Below are 18,370 nucleotides of genomic sequence, written 5' to 3' on the forward strand. Positions count from 1 at the left end.
CTGGCAAGAAAAAAAAAAAAAAAAAGCAGCTAGTGGCTCTTTCCTCAACGAAATGCTGCCATCTGGTGGCTCGTTATGCTTCAGGCAGGTTTTTGGTGCCGTTTGAGCTAAAAATGTCGATCAGGTCTTCTATTCTGGGTCCTCAAGATTGAGGGCACATAGTGGGATAAGTGCAGGACCAACATTTAAAGATAAACGATCATGCAATTGATCAGCATCTGTCCTGATACACTGTATTTGATGGTTATTCGTGGCACGGGGCTATTTAGCAGTTTGTCTAGCGCATAAAGGCAGTTACCTACTTTATCAGAGCGAAAATGCAAGCCACACAGTTTAAAATCTGGCTTTGCGGCCTTTGTTTTTCGGTATTTAAGATCAAAACATACGGCTACGTGTGCGCTTCAAACTGCACAGAGCCGCCGCCTTTGCAATGTAAACGTCAGATGTGCAGGCAGTGCTGAGAAATTGCGTTTTTATCTCGTATGCACTCTGTAGGGCAGCTCTTATGATGCTGCCAAGCAGCGCTGCGCTGTGTGAGAAATCAAAGCGCAGGCGTCGAGTCGGGAGGGAGCCTATCTTGCGCAGGCTGGATACTGTACATGGCCATTGATGCTGCTGGATAGATGTAGCCCCCGATGTAAATAAGAATGGCGAGGGCAGCGGGTCTGACACGCCGAGTTATCTCTGCTTGACATCGGAACATCACACCATCGGGATTATATTTAAGAAGAAAGAAAGAAAAACGCGAGGTCCGTTTTTTTCATCTGAATCTGTCTTGACAGCTCGCCCGATGGTTTTCATTTGACACAAAGCAGACGGGCGGCTTCTTCTAATAAACACTTGGGAAAAACGGGTCATTATGACCTTAGTATCCTCCAGTAAAAGAAAACCATCGGATTGTTTTTACGCGGCAGCATTCTGCTTGCATCTTTTGCTTTGGATTTCGTGTGCCGTGTCCGGAGAGGGGGATCATCAGTTCAGCGTTGAGGTAAGATAAATGGCCTCCTACCCCCCTACCACCACCACCTCCCCCCGACTCTGAGAATCATAAATGACCGTGCTCTCTCCTCCACATCGTCTGCCTCAGCGTGGAAAAAACAAAACAAAAAAAAAACAAAAACCAGAACATGTATGTTGAGTTACCCACGCTATCCGTGGGCACATGCGATAAAGCATAACATGGAGACATTCCAAGCCTGTCAGGACAGCTCACGCACTGGAAAAAAATACCCCTCATTTGTTGGGTGCAATGAAACAGAAGGATGCTCATTTCAGGTTATTACATTGCGGTTCATGAAGTGAGGTGATCCAGCCCACTGATCCAAAATGTGCACATATGAATGCACTGAGATCCGTCTATTTAAAGTACAATGAACCCAAAAATGCCTCGCGTCTGTTGTATTGCTAGAGAAGCTACTTTTTTGACAGGTCATCATGAAGTGAGATGTGCTCTGGCAGCATCACAGTGTTGGAGGAGATAAAACATCTACAGACACAAGTTGCATAATAGGATTTGCTTCTTTTTTCTACCTTATTAATTGATGTCATTTCCATCCTCACCACAGGCTCCCCTCCCACCACTCTGAAGAAATTAAATGCTGAAGCTGACAGTAACACACACACACCATTATTCCGTTTTATGGCTCAATGAAATCTTGCCTGATATCTCTCTGAAATCTGTGCCTTTGAACAAACACAACTCATACAGGAAACACACCACGGGAGGAACCGGGAAAAATAAGAGGGATAAAAAAAGGCGTTTAGCAAAGCTGAGTAAGGGATAGAGGGAGAGGGAGGGATGGGCAGAGGAGACAGTTAGTCAGATTAGCTAGCTGGAACATATCTCATTGGCTGTGTGGTGATAGGGAGGCACCTGGTTGGAGTGTGGACAGCTGTGGATAGTGTGGGTGCCAAGCTCACTTTCAGGACTGAACCTGCCGGTGCCCCTGAATGATTCTCAGCTTCACCTCACTTGTTTGCATCAAATCACACTCTGGCTTTTTAGGGCAGGAGGAGGCAGGGCCACAGTCCTGCTCATGAACGCTGACCGAGAGCCGCAAGACACGAACACTGACTAAGGTCAGCAGCAGGGATTCAGCTGCTTTTGTTTTAGCAGTGCTGTCCACACAAGCAACCCTTTAAACCCTAAAAAATGTGCTTGATAGACAATTTAACTAAATAACTGACTATAGATTATTGTATATGTGTGTTTCTCAAAATTTTGATTCTCTCAGGCATACTGTGATGTTAAATAAAACACTGCTGCAGCTCATTCTGTTATTTTATTTAATATTCAGTAGTACTGTAGCCAAAGGTTAGTCACTGTCTCTTGTGAGATGCACAATGAATGATGCACTTTCATATTATTATTATACTCCCACTTTTAATGTATTGTATACATTACAGGAGTTTGGTGGATATGTGTGTTGTGTGGTGAATCATATGCCTTTTGTAATATTCCCAAACTTGCAAAATGTGCAACACTGTAGTGTAATCTTTCCTGTTTTCCTCTCTCAGATCTGAGCTTTGGTCTTAAACCAAGACAAAATATGATGGCTCAAATCTTTCTCCTTCTTCACCCCTTGCAGGGATGGCTACAGAGGTATGGCTACCTTCCCCACACAGAACCAGGCATGTCTGTCCTGCGATCGGCCCAAACCATGCACTCAGCTATTGCTGCCATGCAGCGTGTCTACGGGCTCAATGTCACAGGGACACTGGATGAGAAAACCAAGGATTGAGTGTATACATGTGTGGTGGACGTACTTGCGCAAACACAAACAGCTGAGCAGCACATGCACTTCCACTAGGCCATTAATGTCATGTTAATGCATTATGCTCCACTCGTTCATTTAAAATGCAGAAGGACGGACTATCAGTATTGCAAAGAATTAGTAAAGAGACAGAGATGTTTGTTTCACCTCGCGTCACCTCGCCTCACACAACCTCAGTTGAAGGTTTTAACGCTTTTCCCTCTTCTCATTTTGCATGATGATGCAGTGATATCACCCTGAGGTGAGAATTAAAGTTTTGCCTATGTATTGTGTTTGTTTTGTAGTTGTGACGTGGGTATGAATGAGAAAATATGAAGGGCTGTAGTTTGGAGTAGTTTAGCGCTGTTCTGCATTCCTTATTTTGGTTCTGTGATTCTCTGGCACCTGTCAGGAAGAGAACTGCTGAGTTCACTTCAATGCTTTGTGTTGTCTTGTGACGCAAAACTGAGATCCAAAGTTTTTTAGTCAGCAAACTTAAGTCACCTTCTCCTCTCTTCTCTTCTCTTCTCTTCTCTTCTCTTCTCTTCTCTTCTCTTCTCTTCTCTTCTCTTCTCTTCTCTTCTCTTCTCTTCTCTTCTCTTCTCTTCTCACTTTTTAAGCTGGATGCAAAAGCCACGCTGCGGTGTTCCGGACAAATTCAGAAGCACGTCAAGGTCACGGAGGCGGAGATACGCTCTGACGGGACAGAAGTGGCAGCGAACACACATAACCTACAGGTGACAGACGGCTGAGGCATGTTGTCATAGGGAGGTTACGGATTCAGATCTGCTAGTGTTAATTTCCTCAGCTCTCCTCTGTCTCTCATCTCCTCCTCTTTAACCACCTGGGATCACATGCTCCGTGTTGTCATAGAGACCGAGCAAGTACGTCACGTGTGTGTGGGGGGCTCGCGCACAAAAATACAGTGATAATCACACATCCAGAAACACATAAATTAACACATAAATGTACCCATGTGTGCTGCGAGTATGTTTGCTCCACAGTTATAAATAACTTGGTGGCGAAACGAAAAAAACAAAAAACCAAAACAAGATCAGGCTGTTTTGTTTTGCTTTTTTTTCTCCTGTTTTTTGTTTTGCTCGATCATTTTCATAAAACAAAACGAGCCGTTTTAGCAGAGCCGCATGAAAATCGGGGGCTTTTCGCTCCCCGATATTAAATTGTTTGAAAATTCACAGTGTAAATTATCCATAATCTCAGCAGAAATATTTAAACACTCATCTTATCAGGCCTGATTAAGCCCACGCTTTTAATAGGTTCTGAGAAGAACCGATAAACGGGTCTCTGGCACAACTGCAAATTGACAGGTTTCTGCAGTAATAGACGATAACACTGTCAATTTATTCAAATCCTCCCTTCTTGCCTGAATTTGAATTGATGAGCCACCTCTCCTAATGGAATGTCAATCAGTGCTGAGCCAGTGCTGCCGCTGCTGACTGCACTTTATTCGTGAAAATGAACGGGGAGCGAGGAGAAGATTTCCCATTCCTCTCTGCCTGCCAGACACTGATAACGACTGCTGTGTTAAAAGTTCAGTAAAAAGCTGCCGAGCTTGAAATAGTTGTCAAGTGCAACTTTTTTTAAGGATCTTCTTCTCATTCTGAAAAGTGTGTGTGTGTGTGTGTGTGTGTGGGGGTGATCAGACAAATTAACAGGACAATGAAGCAGGATGTGTTTTATTTTCCTCCCTGAAGTTTGGAATTATATGCGATTTGTGTCTTTATCTAAACTCGGACTTTGCAGAGTATTTTTAGAGCGAGTTTCTCGACCACCTCTTCAGCAATCTTTTCACTTGGTATGCTTGTTCGGTTTCCCGCAGCATAAAAAATGTTACTCCGAAGGTGGGCGCCCGTGAGACTCACGATGCCATCCGGCGGGCGTTTGACGTGTGGCAGGGTGTGACTCCCCTACGCTTCGAGGCCGTTCCGTACAGCGCCCTGGAGACTGGCAGGCGTGACGTAGACATCACTATCATCTTCGCTTCTGGTTTTCACGGTGACAGCTCACCCTTCGATGGGGAGGGAGGATTCCTCGCCCACGCCTATTTTCCGGGCCCAGGCATAGGAGGAGATACACACTTTGACTCCGATGAGCCTTGGACGCTTGGGAACCCCAACCATGATGGTGAGTGAAAGGGAAAGCTGGCGTGAGGGATGAGACAAGGTGACTAAGACCGGCAACAATGGAGCAAGCAAAGCACAAGAAAGGAGAAGCTACAGCAAGGATGGGGAGGGAGGTGGGCAGGGGGGATTTTAAGATAATAAAAAAAAGAAGGGTTTTAAATGCTGAATGTTGGCAGGAAGGTATATAAACAAAAACTGCATGGAAGATGTGAGGAAAACACAGAGAAATTAAAAAAAAGAGGTAAATGAGGACTGACTGAAGGAAAACCATCTAAATACAGATGGCTCGGCAGGAGGGCAATATGACAGAGATGGTATCACAGGGCATGAGTGTGAGGGATGCTTAACCAAAAAACTAAGAATGCAGAGATGTCTTTGATCCGCCCGTGCTCTGTAAAGACGCATCACCCCATCTGTCAGGATTTTGATGTTTTTTTGTGTTGTAATAAGCTCTTCACACGAGAGGATAGAAGGCCCTACTATTTTAAGACAGTGGTTGCTGGCTTATTCAGTTTTATTGAATTTGATGTAGCCCACTGGTATTTGTACCATTATATAATTTAATATTAATGATATTAGGCTACTTTGCTAATATCCATATGCTAAGTGCTTGCATTCTCCCATCCCATCCGGTTTATCGGGGTTGAGGGGAGGCAGGGGAGGGGTTACAGTTCACTTTGTGTTTGTTCTGGTAACCTGTTTGCCACCCATCAGCTCCTCTCCCTCTCTCCCCTTTCTTCTCATGCCCTAATGGTAACTGTCTCAGGCTTCCAAGTTGAATTCACGTTCACCCTTGTGCAGCATCCCATGGTTATCCATTTGGAGTGCTGGGGCTGATTTTGAAAAGCACCCGTCTCAGCTTATGTGTCTGGAAAGCTTTGCAGCCTTTAATGGGCTTTCACAGCGGTGTAATTGTAAATGTTGCATGTTGACATGTGCGCTAATGGTAGCTCGGGCTTGTCTCCTGGGAGTCCTTATGGGACAATTTGGGTTAGGTGGAAGAGGCTGGTGGTGTTAGATAAATGGTGGTGGGGGTGGGTAACCTTTTAGCTGCTGGCTGACGGTCAGTCACTGGTCTGTGCAGCGCTCCTGGCAGAGGGGGATATCATGTTGTAAAGGGCAACAATCTCCTGGGGACAGCTTCAGTCACAAGCTGTACTTAAATGGTGTACTTCTCTCTAAATCAGGTTGACACTATGAGCTGAACGCTGGCCATATGTACCAACTGTGACATTTTTATTTTTTCATTTGTGTGTGTGTGTGCGCGCGCACTTGCATGCAATGTGACGTAGACTCACAATGTTTGTTTGTGCCAACATTCATATGGGTTCAGGTGCATTAAATGAGCGCTTCTTGCCCGATGCCCTGGGCAGCAATGTGAGTGTGTCCCTCCCCGCTCGCTGATGCTCTCATGTGGCTTATCTTCCTTTAAGTACTAAAAGAGAAAAAGTGCACCTGTTTCATATTTTACCTCCAGTTCGCTTTCCTTGTAACTTTTTGCACCACATTAGCTCAGTGGAGGTACAACTGGAGCAGATGGCAGTGAGTAATTATGATTTTCACTGCTGATAAATTAACTATTATGCACTGAATGGTTAGTCTGTAAAAAAAAAAAAAAGAAAGAAAAGAAAAGAAAAACTGTGAAAGCTGCACCTGGAGAATGCAAAGCCTTGAAAATACTTTGTGATTTTTAATCAACACTAATCCAAAAGTAGCAAGATTTTAAATAACAAAACAATAAAAAGAATCAAATTTTCACATTTAAAATCCTGTGAGTAGTACTTGTTTGGCATTTTGGGCTCGATAAATGGTTAAACAATTATTGGATTTGTCTGCACAGAGCAGGTTACATATTGATGCTAGGTAATCATAAAAACTTTTTTCACACAGTATTTTTTTTCTTTTTTGTGAATCTAGTTTGCAGGGTGTCTCTGTACTTTTCACTTGTTAAGCTTTTGCACTGGTGATAGCTGTGGATGGAGACCTGTGTTTACAGGTTCACCTGGACTCAAGAGCAAACAGATTTTAATTGAAAAGGTCGAGAATCAGGGTCATCATACCATCATGAGTTTTAATACTATTAATATTTGCCTGTTCTGTTTTATCATAATGTGTAATCTCTCTTTATTTTTTATGTTTTTGAACTTTTGGATTCTAACTCATGCCATCCTCTTCCTCTCTCCAGGTAACGACCTATTCTTGGTTGCGGTTCATGAGCTGGGCCATGCCCTCGGTCTGGAGCATTCCAATGACCCCACTGCTATCATGGCTCCTTTCTATCAGTACATGGACACTGAGGACTTCAAACTACCTCACGATGACCTACAGGGCATCCAGAAAATCTACGGTAACTTTCCCAAGTGAATTTCTCTTCAGAGCACGAGCTGAAAGTCTGAAAGAGCACGTAATCAAGACTCTTACGTCTTGTTTTGTTCCAACACTTCACTGAAGCTGTATAGCAAAACAACATAAATAGACAAGCGCTGAAGCTTAGTCACTTGCTTATTCAAATGCTGCTGCGTCAGTCATATTGGGTTCGATGCCAGTAAGCAGCATTTGTCAGCTGTTAAAGAGGGCAGCCAATCTATGCTTTCAAAACAACGTGAGTCCACTAATGCTCAGCCAAAAAAAGGATACAGTTTCCGTGCCAAAATAAAAGGCTCAATGGCCAAAAAGCTGTAAACTCACTGGACACCGACTTAAATCTTGATGAAAGTTTTGAAAAAGACGAATATAAAGGAATGCAGATAAAATACGTTCTATTTTGGGTTTTTTAGGTCCACCGGATAGAGCCCCACAGCCCACCCGGCCTCCACCCACAGTCCCACCTCCTCGCTTTCACCCTCCTTCCGACCCACGTAAACACGATCGCCATGCCAGACCCCATCGGCCTCCACTGAGTGCCAAACCCTCCAGCCCAAACTCCAAACCTAACATCTGTGATGGAGGCTTCAACACTCTGGCCATTCTCCGAAATGAGCTCTTTGTGTTCAAGGTAAAATCGGTCATCACATCAGAGCATTCTGGGATTTCATCGGTGGCGATAAAGAGCAGTGATGATTTGACCTTGTCCGTTTTTACAGGACCAGTGGTTCTGGAGGGTACGAGACAATTCAGTAGTTCCTGGCTACCCCATGCAGATAAGCTACTTCTGGAATGGCTTACCTCCCAAAATTGATGCCGTGTATGAAAACAGCGAAGGGAAATTTGTTTTTTTCAAAGGTAATAACAGCAACCGCTCTTTATTTTGTGTGTGTGTGTGTGGGTGTGACTTCAGCTACTGGTAGTTAACACCCCCTTTATGTTAACTGGTCCTAAATGATCTGTTGATGGCATTAGGGCACCAAACAGTCTAATGACTGCAGGACCAAAAAATAATGTAGGTTTCTAAACATGAATGTAAACATGACGGTGTATTTTAGTCAAGGTAGGTAAAGAAAAAACTAAAATAAAGAGCAGGGGGGCAATGTGTGATACTGCACAAACAACCTCTAATAAATTCCTCACAATTTTACCATTTTAGAACGAGACATCAAATATTCTCTGACATGATTAGGTCATTAATTTCAATAAAAAGAAGAATTAAGAAAATGTAAGAAAATCAGAATCAGCCTTTGCACTCATCGCTACCGATGGCTGTTTATTATAGCTTCAGTGGCGGACCTAATCATATTATACTTTGCAATCAAAAGGGCCAGAATTACCAGAATTACCACAGTTTAGCGTGAACTGAGCCTATTTAGAGGAAAGCAAATTAGACGAAGTGACAGCTTTTGTGCGCGTGTGCCATTTCCTGTTTATTGGAGGCACCAGAGGTGTGATTGATTGGTTGATCCACACATGCCAAAATTTAAGCTATTACTCCAATATGACAATAAATGTAAAAACAATGCTACGTTTAAAATTACATATGCTTTTGGGGCAAGGAAATGCATTCATATTTGCCAGGCTTTACTAAAAAAAACATTTTAGTGTAAAAAACACAAATTTATACAACAAATCTTCTTTATCCTTAACTACAATATATGTAGCGAACAGTTTGCCACTAAAAGTTAAACTAAAGAAATGTTCCTACCAATAAAAAAATGGACAATTTACTAAGTATCCTGGGTACACACTGGCTACATATGTGTACCTAATAATGTCTGTGATTTTGACTATGGGAATATAACATGGGATAAACAAACACGCCAGTATTTTTAATCATTTATGAGTTCTTAGGCGTCCCAGAGCACACCTGGGTGAGAGTTAATCCATGGGTGTGCTCCCATACAGAATGAGAAATTCAGAGACACTAGTAAAGCTGCTGCTGTTTGCCTCTTTCTCACACACACATGCACAAAAGTCCAAATATGCTAATAGTCTCTAACAGCCTACATCTTTCCACATTTTAAAAATACAACCCAACTATTTTTTTTTCATGTTTTTAGGCTTTTAAATGTTAACATCTATCTTCCTTCTGTGTTTGTAGCCAAGCTGTTTACATCCAATTTTTTATTAGCAGCGAGCCACAGACCAAATTAGGCAGGATAAGCAATCCCACCACAATTTCTGCAGAAATTCCATATTCTGGTTAATTAAAATAATATTTTATTGCATACCATCACTTCAAGAACACTGGAAAGGGCATGTTGTGTTGTGTTGGTATGTATATGTGTGTGTAAAGACCTGATATTCAAAGCGCAGAGAAAACGTTTATTAGTCCAAAGATGAAGGCCAGTGAGTCCAAACCACAACGAAACGCATAGAGAAACAGACATGCAGGTGACAGGCGACACAACACAGCACAAATGAAAACACACAACTATTTATACTAGGACCACACTGAGGGTTAACATGGTAAAACTAATAGCACTACATGAGTGACAACAGACTATCAAAATAAAACAGGAAGTTACTCAAGAAACCGCAGCAAGACTTAAGCTTGACACAGAAGGACACAAAGGACAGAACGAGAGATTGTAGAAAATAAAGCATAAGCAGAATACTAATGGGAGCAAACAGGAACTGAAACAAAGCATTAAGGCACAAAATACAAAGGAATGTGAAAATCAGGGGAGCAGGGCAAGCTTTACAGTACATATCTTTTTTTTTTACTGTAACAGGCGACAGTGAGGTTGTTTTGCTTTCTGTCTGGTAGGAGAACGAGTGCAGGTCCAGTGGAGCCGTCCGTCCACCAGGCAGATTAACATGACATCTGTCACTCTGTGGGATCAGAGTGCCTCATGCTTTATTTATTCACTCATAGGGACTTAACTGTGTGTGTGTGTGTGTGTGTGTGTGTGTGTGTGTGTGTGTGTGTGTATTGGTGGGTTTGTGCATGTGAGCGTCGTGCTACTTACTGCACAGCAACCCTTCTTTGCTCCGCCTGAGGCATTTATGATCAAACTGAATTAAATGCAACAATAGTTTCAATAAAACTCAACACAACAAGTCTCAGTAGAGTTGTCTTCAGAGCATCAGCTTGCTGTTTATTGTATTGTACTGTAGATAACACTGCATAGATTTTCCTGCTGAACACATATTCTTAAAACAAGGTGACATCTTCCGACCCTTGAAATTACACAAGCAGGGGAAAAAAGCCTCAATGAAAAGAAAGACAAACAACAACACAAAAGAGTTGAATGAGCTGAAAGCCCATGGTGCTTTTTTTGAACTCATATTTAGTTATTTGCTTTGTCCCAGTGCAATCTAACTTTGCCCGTGTATTTTAGGAAACCGTTTCTGGGTCTTCAAGGACACAACTCTCCAGCCTTCGTACCCTCAGGACATCTCGCTGTTCGGGAGTAGCATGCCCACACAGAGTATCGAGACAGCTGTCTGGTGGGAGGATGTCGCCAAAACCTACTTCTTCAAAGGAGACAGGTCTGTGCAGATTATTAGTCGCGTAAAGATTTGGACAGAACTGAAACTGCTCAGAGTAAAAACACCATGCACCATGGGGACATTTGAAGGATGGAATGTTTTTTAACATATTCTATTATAGATAGAATATGATTATTAGATTATAGATCTATTATACACTCATATATTGATTACATCACATCCACAGTGTGCCTTTTGTCCTGTCTCCCTTCCCTCACCCCAAGCCGTTCACAGCAGATGGCTGTCCCTCCCTGAGCCTGGTTCTGCTGGAGGTTTATTCCTGTTAAAAGGAGTTTTTCCTTCCCGCTGTTGCCAAGTCCCTGTTTGTTAGAGTTTTCTTTTTCTATTATTGTCGGGTCTTTACCTTACAATATAAAGACTGTTGTTGTGATTCACAACTATACAAATAAAGTTGAATTCAATTTAAATATGTTTTAACCTTTATGTTACGCAGCAGATCCTAAAGAAAAAAGAAAGCATCTTTTGTGCTTTCCTCTTCCTCCACTGTGATATAAGGGGAAGGTTTTTGGCTATGCTTGGTTTGGACACCTTTTGCAGCATTGATGGCCTGAAGTCTCCTACAAGTGTCCGTCAAGCTTGGCACATCTTCTCTTTTAAAAACATTATCTCTCATCCATCTTGGCAGAACAGTTTAAGCTCGATCAGGATTGTCAGTGAGCTCCCATTTTTCTAGTCTCTCCAGAAATGCTGTTTTGGGTCCAGAATTCAAGACGTGAGCTTTTGCCCAAGCTGGACCACTTTGGAAAAGGTGTCCAGTCCCTGTTGCTGAAAAGCCTCCTGACAGCATCAGGTTGCCACCGCTGTTTGACTGTGCAGATGGGTTTGTGGAGGTGGTGCTCAGTGGGCGGTTTCCAGCCTAGAATCATGGTGATATACTTCAGTCTTCAGTCTGTAAAATGTTGCTTCTCTGGAGTTGTTAAGGTACCTTTTGGCAAATGCCTGGTGGCCCTCATGAGGAATGGTTTGATTCAAAGTAACCACTTGGTTCTTAGTTAGCAGATTACTGAGTTTGATCTGTTTGGCCAGATCAAGGAACCGCTGGGGATTTGAGATTTCTTTGATTTGGGAACGATGGAGATTACTACCTTCTTTGATCTTAAAAGCTTTGCATTTGGACTGTATGTTATCCTGTGCATGGATTCATGCAGAGTATAATTGGGTACCTGCAGTTTGAACTGAATTTAATCCAAGGATTCATTCCAAGACACCAAATATGAGAATCTGGTGTTTATCTGAGTGTGTTGCAAGTCCTAAAGTTTGACTTTATGCCAGAGTGACTCACATGTTAAGCTGTCAAGTTAAATCATATCCTAAGAGGTCATAGGACGCTGTGATGGGAGCTGACAAAATGCTTTGTCATGATACTATCATCCCAAACCACAAGTTGCCACATTTTGACAAACAAGACATTTTGTCTTGAGCGTGATTTTATCTCTCTCTCTCCCCGCGTGTATGACAGGGAGGTGTTTGTTCTAATTCAAAGAAATGACAGTTTGCAGCGAGATTTATGTGCGTGAGCACGAGTGTATGAGAAGCACATCAATCACAGCTACTAGTGAAACAGATCTATGTGGCAGATACACACAGAGCATGGATGATTGATTTACCACTTTCTGTGGTCATGTGAAATACTTGAAGTCTGTTGCTGATCGTTAAATAGTCACATGGAAAAAAACGACATTTGATTGTGAGTTATAGATATGAGTTTGTGACAGTAAGCAGAAATCCAGTGCAGTGCTCTCGTCATCCCAGGCTATAATGTCTTTGTTTTCCTGAAGGTAAATGCTGAACTACAGTTATTGCTTTCTGGGCTTAGTGCGACTTTTAAGCAGATCAACTTGAAATGAAGGCCTGTTCTGTGTTGAACTGGTTGACCTACTGAGCAGTAGACCTATTTTCAGTGTTGCAGACATGTTGGTGAGTCCTGATTATCTCAAGCTAAACATAGACTTTGTCTCCCAAGTGGTTTTGTTCTATATTGCATAATTTATATGTTACACAAATAAACAGCGCTGTAGCATAAATTCAGGCAGGCCATGATGTCAAGCTCAGCATAATCCTGTCTGTCAGCTGCTTTTGCAACCCACTCTTATCCCAACTTCTCCTTTTAATGCTGTGTCTGATTATTATGTCTTATCCACTGATCCACTGATGGCTGCTTGTATGTGCATGATCCCTGCTCATGTGTGAAGAGTGTTTCAAAACATCTGTCGCCATCAGTATTAATATCTCCAATTAGCTAAAACGTCAGTGTCATTATTGAGGTCCTGGCCAGCAGTTCTTTACAAATCACTGCCACCCAACGCCTTTGTGAAGTCCCGATTAAGGGAGCTGTCGAGTAAAAGAAAAACTTAGCGACAATTTTTTAAAAAAATATTTAAGTGTGTTTTGAGGAAAGTAGTCCTAACTCTTTGTATGATATTAATGCCTGTGATGTTCAAGGCTACAGGGTTGTTAAAATGACAAATACATCTATTGTTTCCATTTTAAGTGACTAAGTGATGGTAACACAAGTGTGCTAACATTTTTTAATACTTATTATGACTACTGCACTAACTAACAGGTGTCCCTGAACCTCTGCATTGACTCTTTTTTGATATATTTGCCTGTCCTGTTGTAGATACTGGAGGTACAACGAGGATATGAGAACCATGGACCCGGGTTACCCAAAACCCATCACCATCTGGAAGGGCATCCCTGACTCTCCACAAGGGGCTTTTGTGGACAAGGCCAACGGTATGTTTGCATTACTGACTGTAAAATCTGTAAGAAATAATAATGTGATACCAGATGCCTGTAAAAGGTAATAAAAACAAACACAAAAACAGGAAGTTGATAAGTTTATGTGGCAATATCCAGTTTGCTTTTGACTAGTATGTAGTACTATAAAGTAGTGCAACCAGCTGTGAAATACATTTAGAGTAAGTAATGTGTTTTGAGTGGGCGGCGGGGGCAGCTGAATAAGACATGTTGATTCCAGCTGGAGACCTTTGGTGCATCTTGCAATCCATTACTTTGTTTTCCAGCTGTCTCTACACTGTTTAACAAATTCAAAATATCCCCAAAAAGTCTTTAAAAGGCTGCCTATATCCCTAAATCCCCAGGTTTCACCTACTTTTACAAAGGAAAGGAGTACTGGAAATTCAACAACCAGCTGCTTCGCGTGGAGCCTAACTACCCGAGGTCCATTCTGAGGGACTTCATGGGCTGCGACAGCCTACCCGCCGACCCCGATTGGGACTGGAGCCCCACGGTGGTAGAGGAGCGCCACTATGACAACGGTGATGCAGACGTTGTTATCAAACTAGACAGCGCTGGAGGTACGGAGAAAGCGGTGGCCATTGCTATCCCCTGCGTTCTGGCGCTGTGCATGATGGTCCTCCTCTACACTGTTTTCCAGTTCAGGAGGAAGAGCACGCAGCGCCACATACTGTACTGCAAACGCTCCATGCAGGAGTGGGTCTGAGGGATTGTCGCTGCACTGTATAGAAAGGGTTGTAAAGCTCTGATAAAGGTCTAGTTATTGCTCCAAGCCCTAAGTACAGTAATTGGGAGCGCTGTAAAGGGTACAGCAGATGAGGTTTGCCATGTAGGCAGATTTCAGAACTGCTCGAACTCGTGACATGCAAACTGCAAAGAAGTGAAACGATCAGCAGAACTCAAACGAGGATGGTGCTGGAGCCACACCTATGTCTAACTAATATGTATGTATCAGCTTTGACTTTTTCTGTATCTTGGAATGAACTCAATTAAGTGAGACAGAGTTAAGCTTGTGTAAGTGGGACCTTTGTCTATCCCCATCTCTGCACGCCACTTAAAAAGCCCCAAGCACTAACTTCAGTGGACAAATTAGATATAGGCTTCTACTTTGCTTTCATTTCTTAATTAAATTGCCCTGAGCTGTGCTTTCCTTAATTTAGGGTCCCCTGTAAAAGATTATTCATTGTGCTGCGGATTCACACACGAACCAAATATGACCTTTTTCTTCCAAAGAGGATTACTGCTTGATGTGTTGTTTTTGATGGGATTTTTTTTTTCCCCCTGCGTTGATCAAACTTCGTGGACCATACTCTGATTTTCTTTTGCCATGTCTATTCATATCCACCCGTCTGCTCGCTAATCTGTTGGGATAAGACGCAGCCGTTAGAGGTAGGAATTCAAGACTGTTGTGGAGTCTATCTCCAAAACAGGGGCCAAAAAAACCTCTCTGCAATATTCATGAGACTGCCTTAATCACACATTGCTTAAAGTTCCCTTTGCTCTCTTTCTCCTTTTCTCTGGTCCAGAGAGTTGAAGATGCTGAGTGAATTCCTTACTGCCCAGACGTTAAAGCAGTATTTGAGGAGGTTTATTGTTCTTGAAATGTGCTAAGCTGTGCCTGGTGGAAAGTAGGCTATCAGCTTTCATTTACTCCATCACCTGAGGGTATGAGAGAGGAGGGCGTTTGTTGTACACTGTAAAAAACAAACAAACAAAAAGGCACAAATGTGCGGGTAATTTACATTGTGCATTACCTGTTTTCGTTGTTGTTGTTGTTTTTGGTTTTACAGAAGTTTCCATGAACGGTAAGTGGTAAAATCGAAAGGTCATTAAAAAAACAAACCATGAGTAAAATATAAATATGGAAAATTAATTCATTTTAAAACCGTACATTGTACTGCATTTCTACTATTTTTTTTACAGTGTAGGTTTGAGGGAAAAGAGGGGTGGATACCCACATTATAGATGTACTGTACTATTATTGAACTATTATATTGAACAACCAACAACCTGCATCCTTTTTACCTGCCCGGTTTGGACAACAGTACTCCAAACAGCGTTAATCCATATATTTTAAAAAGCTTTACAAATCCATGTTTTTTTGGTACAAGGTTTGTAAGTTTACATAATATTTCATATCGAACAAAATAACTTGATCCACCTGTTTTTTTTAAGACAACATATTTCTTAATAGAAGCAAATAATCTCTACTTACCACAAGCACAACACGTATCAGTGGCCAGTGCTGTTGCCCAGATTGCTCCATCGTCTCACTACTTTGTGCAACAAGGTTTTGATGCACAGCACTGCTGTAATCAAGAAAATATGTCTAAACATGCAGAGGAATTAAAAAGCAGAAATAAAGACACTAACTTTTTTTGATATTTGAAAAAACTCTTAACCAGGTTTGTCTGTGTTTTTAAAACTCAGGCTGTTTTATGCAATCTAACTCTTGACTAACCACTATACAAACACTATGTTACATTAACAATTTACTAATCCCAGTTTATAGAACTAATAAAAAATGGAATTAACAGGATTATTGGAAAAACAAAAACAGCTAAATTTAATCTAAAATATTTCTCATATACAGTATAATATGTGTCATTTAATATATGCATAGTACATATATAAATCTTATGAATTTAGGAAAACAAAACAACATAAAAAGACAGGCTCTCTCCGAGGTGAGATGGAGCCAAACTGAGCAAAAGCTTTTCTGTCACCATATAATGTGTTATAAATGCAATACAGCCTGGATCCTAATTAATATGTCGGTCTGCCATATATGTAACGACGGGGTTGTGCGGCGTAGCATTTCTCAGAGTATGCCAGATGATCCATCTCCATTCATGATGTGATTTCAGTTCTTTTTGCTACTCTTTTACTTGAAATGGTCCTCGGCACCAACTGTACAGGATATCTTACATAACCCTCCACTGATATTGAGGCAATGCCATTTTATAACATATCAGATAGGGAATTTTAGATTTAAAATGTTCTTATCTTTGAATTATCTACTGAAAGGTACATGTATGGAGCTGTGATTGATGGGTTAAAACCTTTATTATACATAATTTGTAACAGATACAAATTAAATCTTAAATAAGGGCAATGCATGCCGTGTTTAAACTAAGATGTCATTCTTTCATAGCCGTTGCCCGTGGGTCATCCTCGTACCAGTCTTTCCCTCGGTATTTAAATGAAGTGGCTGGTCAGACTTGGATTTTTTCTGCTCAAAGCATTGGCAGTCATGCTATATGATCCATGTAAAAATGGCTAGCTTCCTTCTCTGTCCTTGCTGTTCTAGTTTTCATGCAACAGTCAACAGTAATGAAAGAAAATGTAAAGACAGGAGCAGCTTTGCTTTCCCGAAGCAGTGCTAAATCGCTGTGCACATCAGTCCCTGTCGATCCATGATCAGGTTGAAGCAAAAGCCTTTGGCTCAGTGTCGTGTATGATGTCTTATCAGTTTGTGTGTTTGTGGTGAGGATCTGGTGGCGCCAGAGCGTGTGAAGTGAGGCAGGTCAGTACTGTATTTATTGCCGTATTTATTCCTGTGTGCTCAGAACCTCAACTCTCGCATTGCATTGTACTGAGGGCAAGAAATTGTCAATAAAATGGGAGTGAAATGCAATATTTTTTCTAGTCTCACAGCTACTAAGTAATCCTTGTCCTTCTGTTACTGCCTAAGCAACAAACCATTTCATGTGGCGTATGGTTTTCCGTCTTTGAGAGGGAGACCAAATGTTTAAAGGTTAAAAACTCTTCAGTGAACTTTGTCATGCATCAAGTGAACGAACCGCTGGACTTTTTTTAGATATGTGAAAAGCAGAAGGTCACAGCGCGTCAACATGTCCTTGGTTGTCCCCAGACTCCTGAGTGCTTTTTTTAAGGTCTGCCTTGACACATGCTGCTAAGCATTAGGGCTAATTTAGAGTGTCATTAAAGGAAGTGGATGAGGCTGATTAGACAGCAGTCATTACACCAGAGAGGCAAGAGACGAGGAGCATTCTGCAGTCACTGCAGTCTAGATGTGATAGCCAGATGCAGTACATGCCATATATACTCCAAGGCACAGTGTATAAGAAGTAAACATTCGGCATAATATGTATATATATATATATATATAAGCCAGACTGTATACTGTTTCCTTCAGGCAGTTCTGTTTTTAATCCATCCATTTCATGGATAAAGAACATGCTGTGTGTTGTAAATAAAACAAGTGCATAATGAACGTGTCCTGTTATCACGCTCTCACACAAACATAACCCGTCTCTCCATTACAGCGACAGCATGCAAAGGCACATTTATATGCAGCATTAAAAGATAATTTATTTAAGAAACTGGGATTCAGTTTTGCACAAGATACATTTAGCATGTCTGAAATGAACAGTGACAAAAGCAATCAAGAAGACTCAATGTTCCAAGCTTTTAGGCCTTGATTTTGAGAAGATTAAATAAATCACATTATTAAAGCTATTATTAAATCACTGACGATGGCACATGCAGGATAAGGAAGCCTACTCAACATGTAGCCTTTTGTGTGGGACTCTCCGCTTTCTTTCAGAGTTACAATAGAAAAGTGCAGAAAATGTTCTGGTTCAAATTTTCCACATGTTAGAATTAAATGTTAAAGAAGGTAGGTGCTTATTTTATCTGAGTTTCAAGTGTGGAAATACCTTGTTTGTATCCATTTCCTGATTTTAGGAAATGGACTGACCTGAGCTGCTGTACTGGGTTATGGTCTCACCACTGGTAAAGATGAACAAACTCCAGTGTTAGAATAGGTGGACAACAAAGGTATGATTTTCATAATAAAACATG

General features: G+C 41.6%; 1 protein-coding gene across 2 annotated transcripts; it reads left to right on the forward strand.

Moving 5' to 3' along the window:
- Positions 1-129: 129 nt before the first annotated feature.
- Positions 130-17,780, forward strand: mmp16b (matrix metallopeptidase 16b (membrane-inserted)). Of its 2 annotated transcripts, XM_042220082.1 has the most exons (11): positions 130-988; positions 2,589-2,737; positions 3,001-3,015; positions 3,374-3,490; positions 4,594-4,898; positions 7,083-7,244; positions 7,675-7,892; positions 7,981-8,119; positions 10,612-10,762; positions 13,404-13,519; positions 13,888-17,780. In XM_042220082.1, the coding sequence occupies exons 1-11, from the start codon at positions 860-862 to the stop codon at positions 14,247-14,249; spliced, it is 1,863 nt and encodes a 620-aa protein (XP_042076016.1). In that variant the 5' UTR covers positions 130-859; the 3' UTR covers positions 14,250-17,780. The 2 variants fall into 2 exon arrangements, with proteins under 2 accessions (XP_042076016.1, XP_042076020.1); XM_042220086.1 differs by lacking the exon at positions 3,001-3,015.
- The last annotated feature ends 590 nt before the right edge of the window (positions 17,781-18,370 follow it).

The sequence above is a fragment of the Haplochromis burtoni genome, unplaced genomic scaffold (assembly GCF_018398535.1).
Source record: "Haplochromis burtoni strain Fernald_Lab_line unplaced genomic scaffold, NCSU_Asbu1 Contig_3, whole genome shotgun sequence".
Classification (NCBI taxonomy): domain Eukaryota; kingdom Metazoa; phylum Chordata; class Actinopteri; order Cichliformes; family Cichlidae; genus Haplochromis; species Haplochromis burtoni.

Excerpts from the sequence above, each read along its gene's own strand:
- mmp16b (XM_042220082.1), top strand. The coding sequence starts at position 860 with ATGACCTTAGTATCCTCCAGTAAAAGAAAACCATCGGATTGTTTTTAC. Across the intron at positions 4,899-7,082 it reads TGGGAACCCCAACCATGATG|GTAACGACCTATTCTTGGTT; the intron begins GTGAGTGAAAGG and ends TCCTCTCTCCAG. Across the intron at positions 7,245-7,674 it reads GGGCATCCAGAAAATCTACG|GTCCACCGGATAGAGCCCCA; the intron begins GTAACTTTCCCA and ends TGGGTTTTTTAG.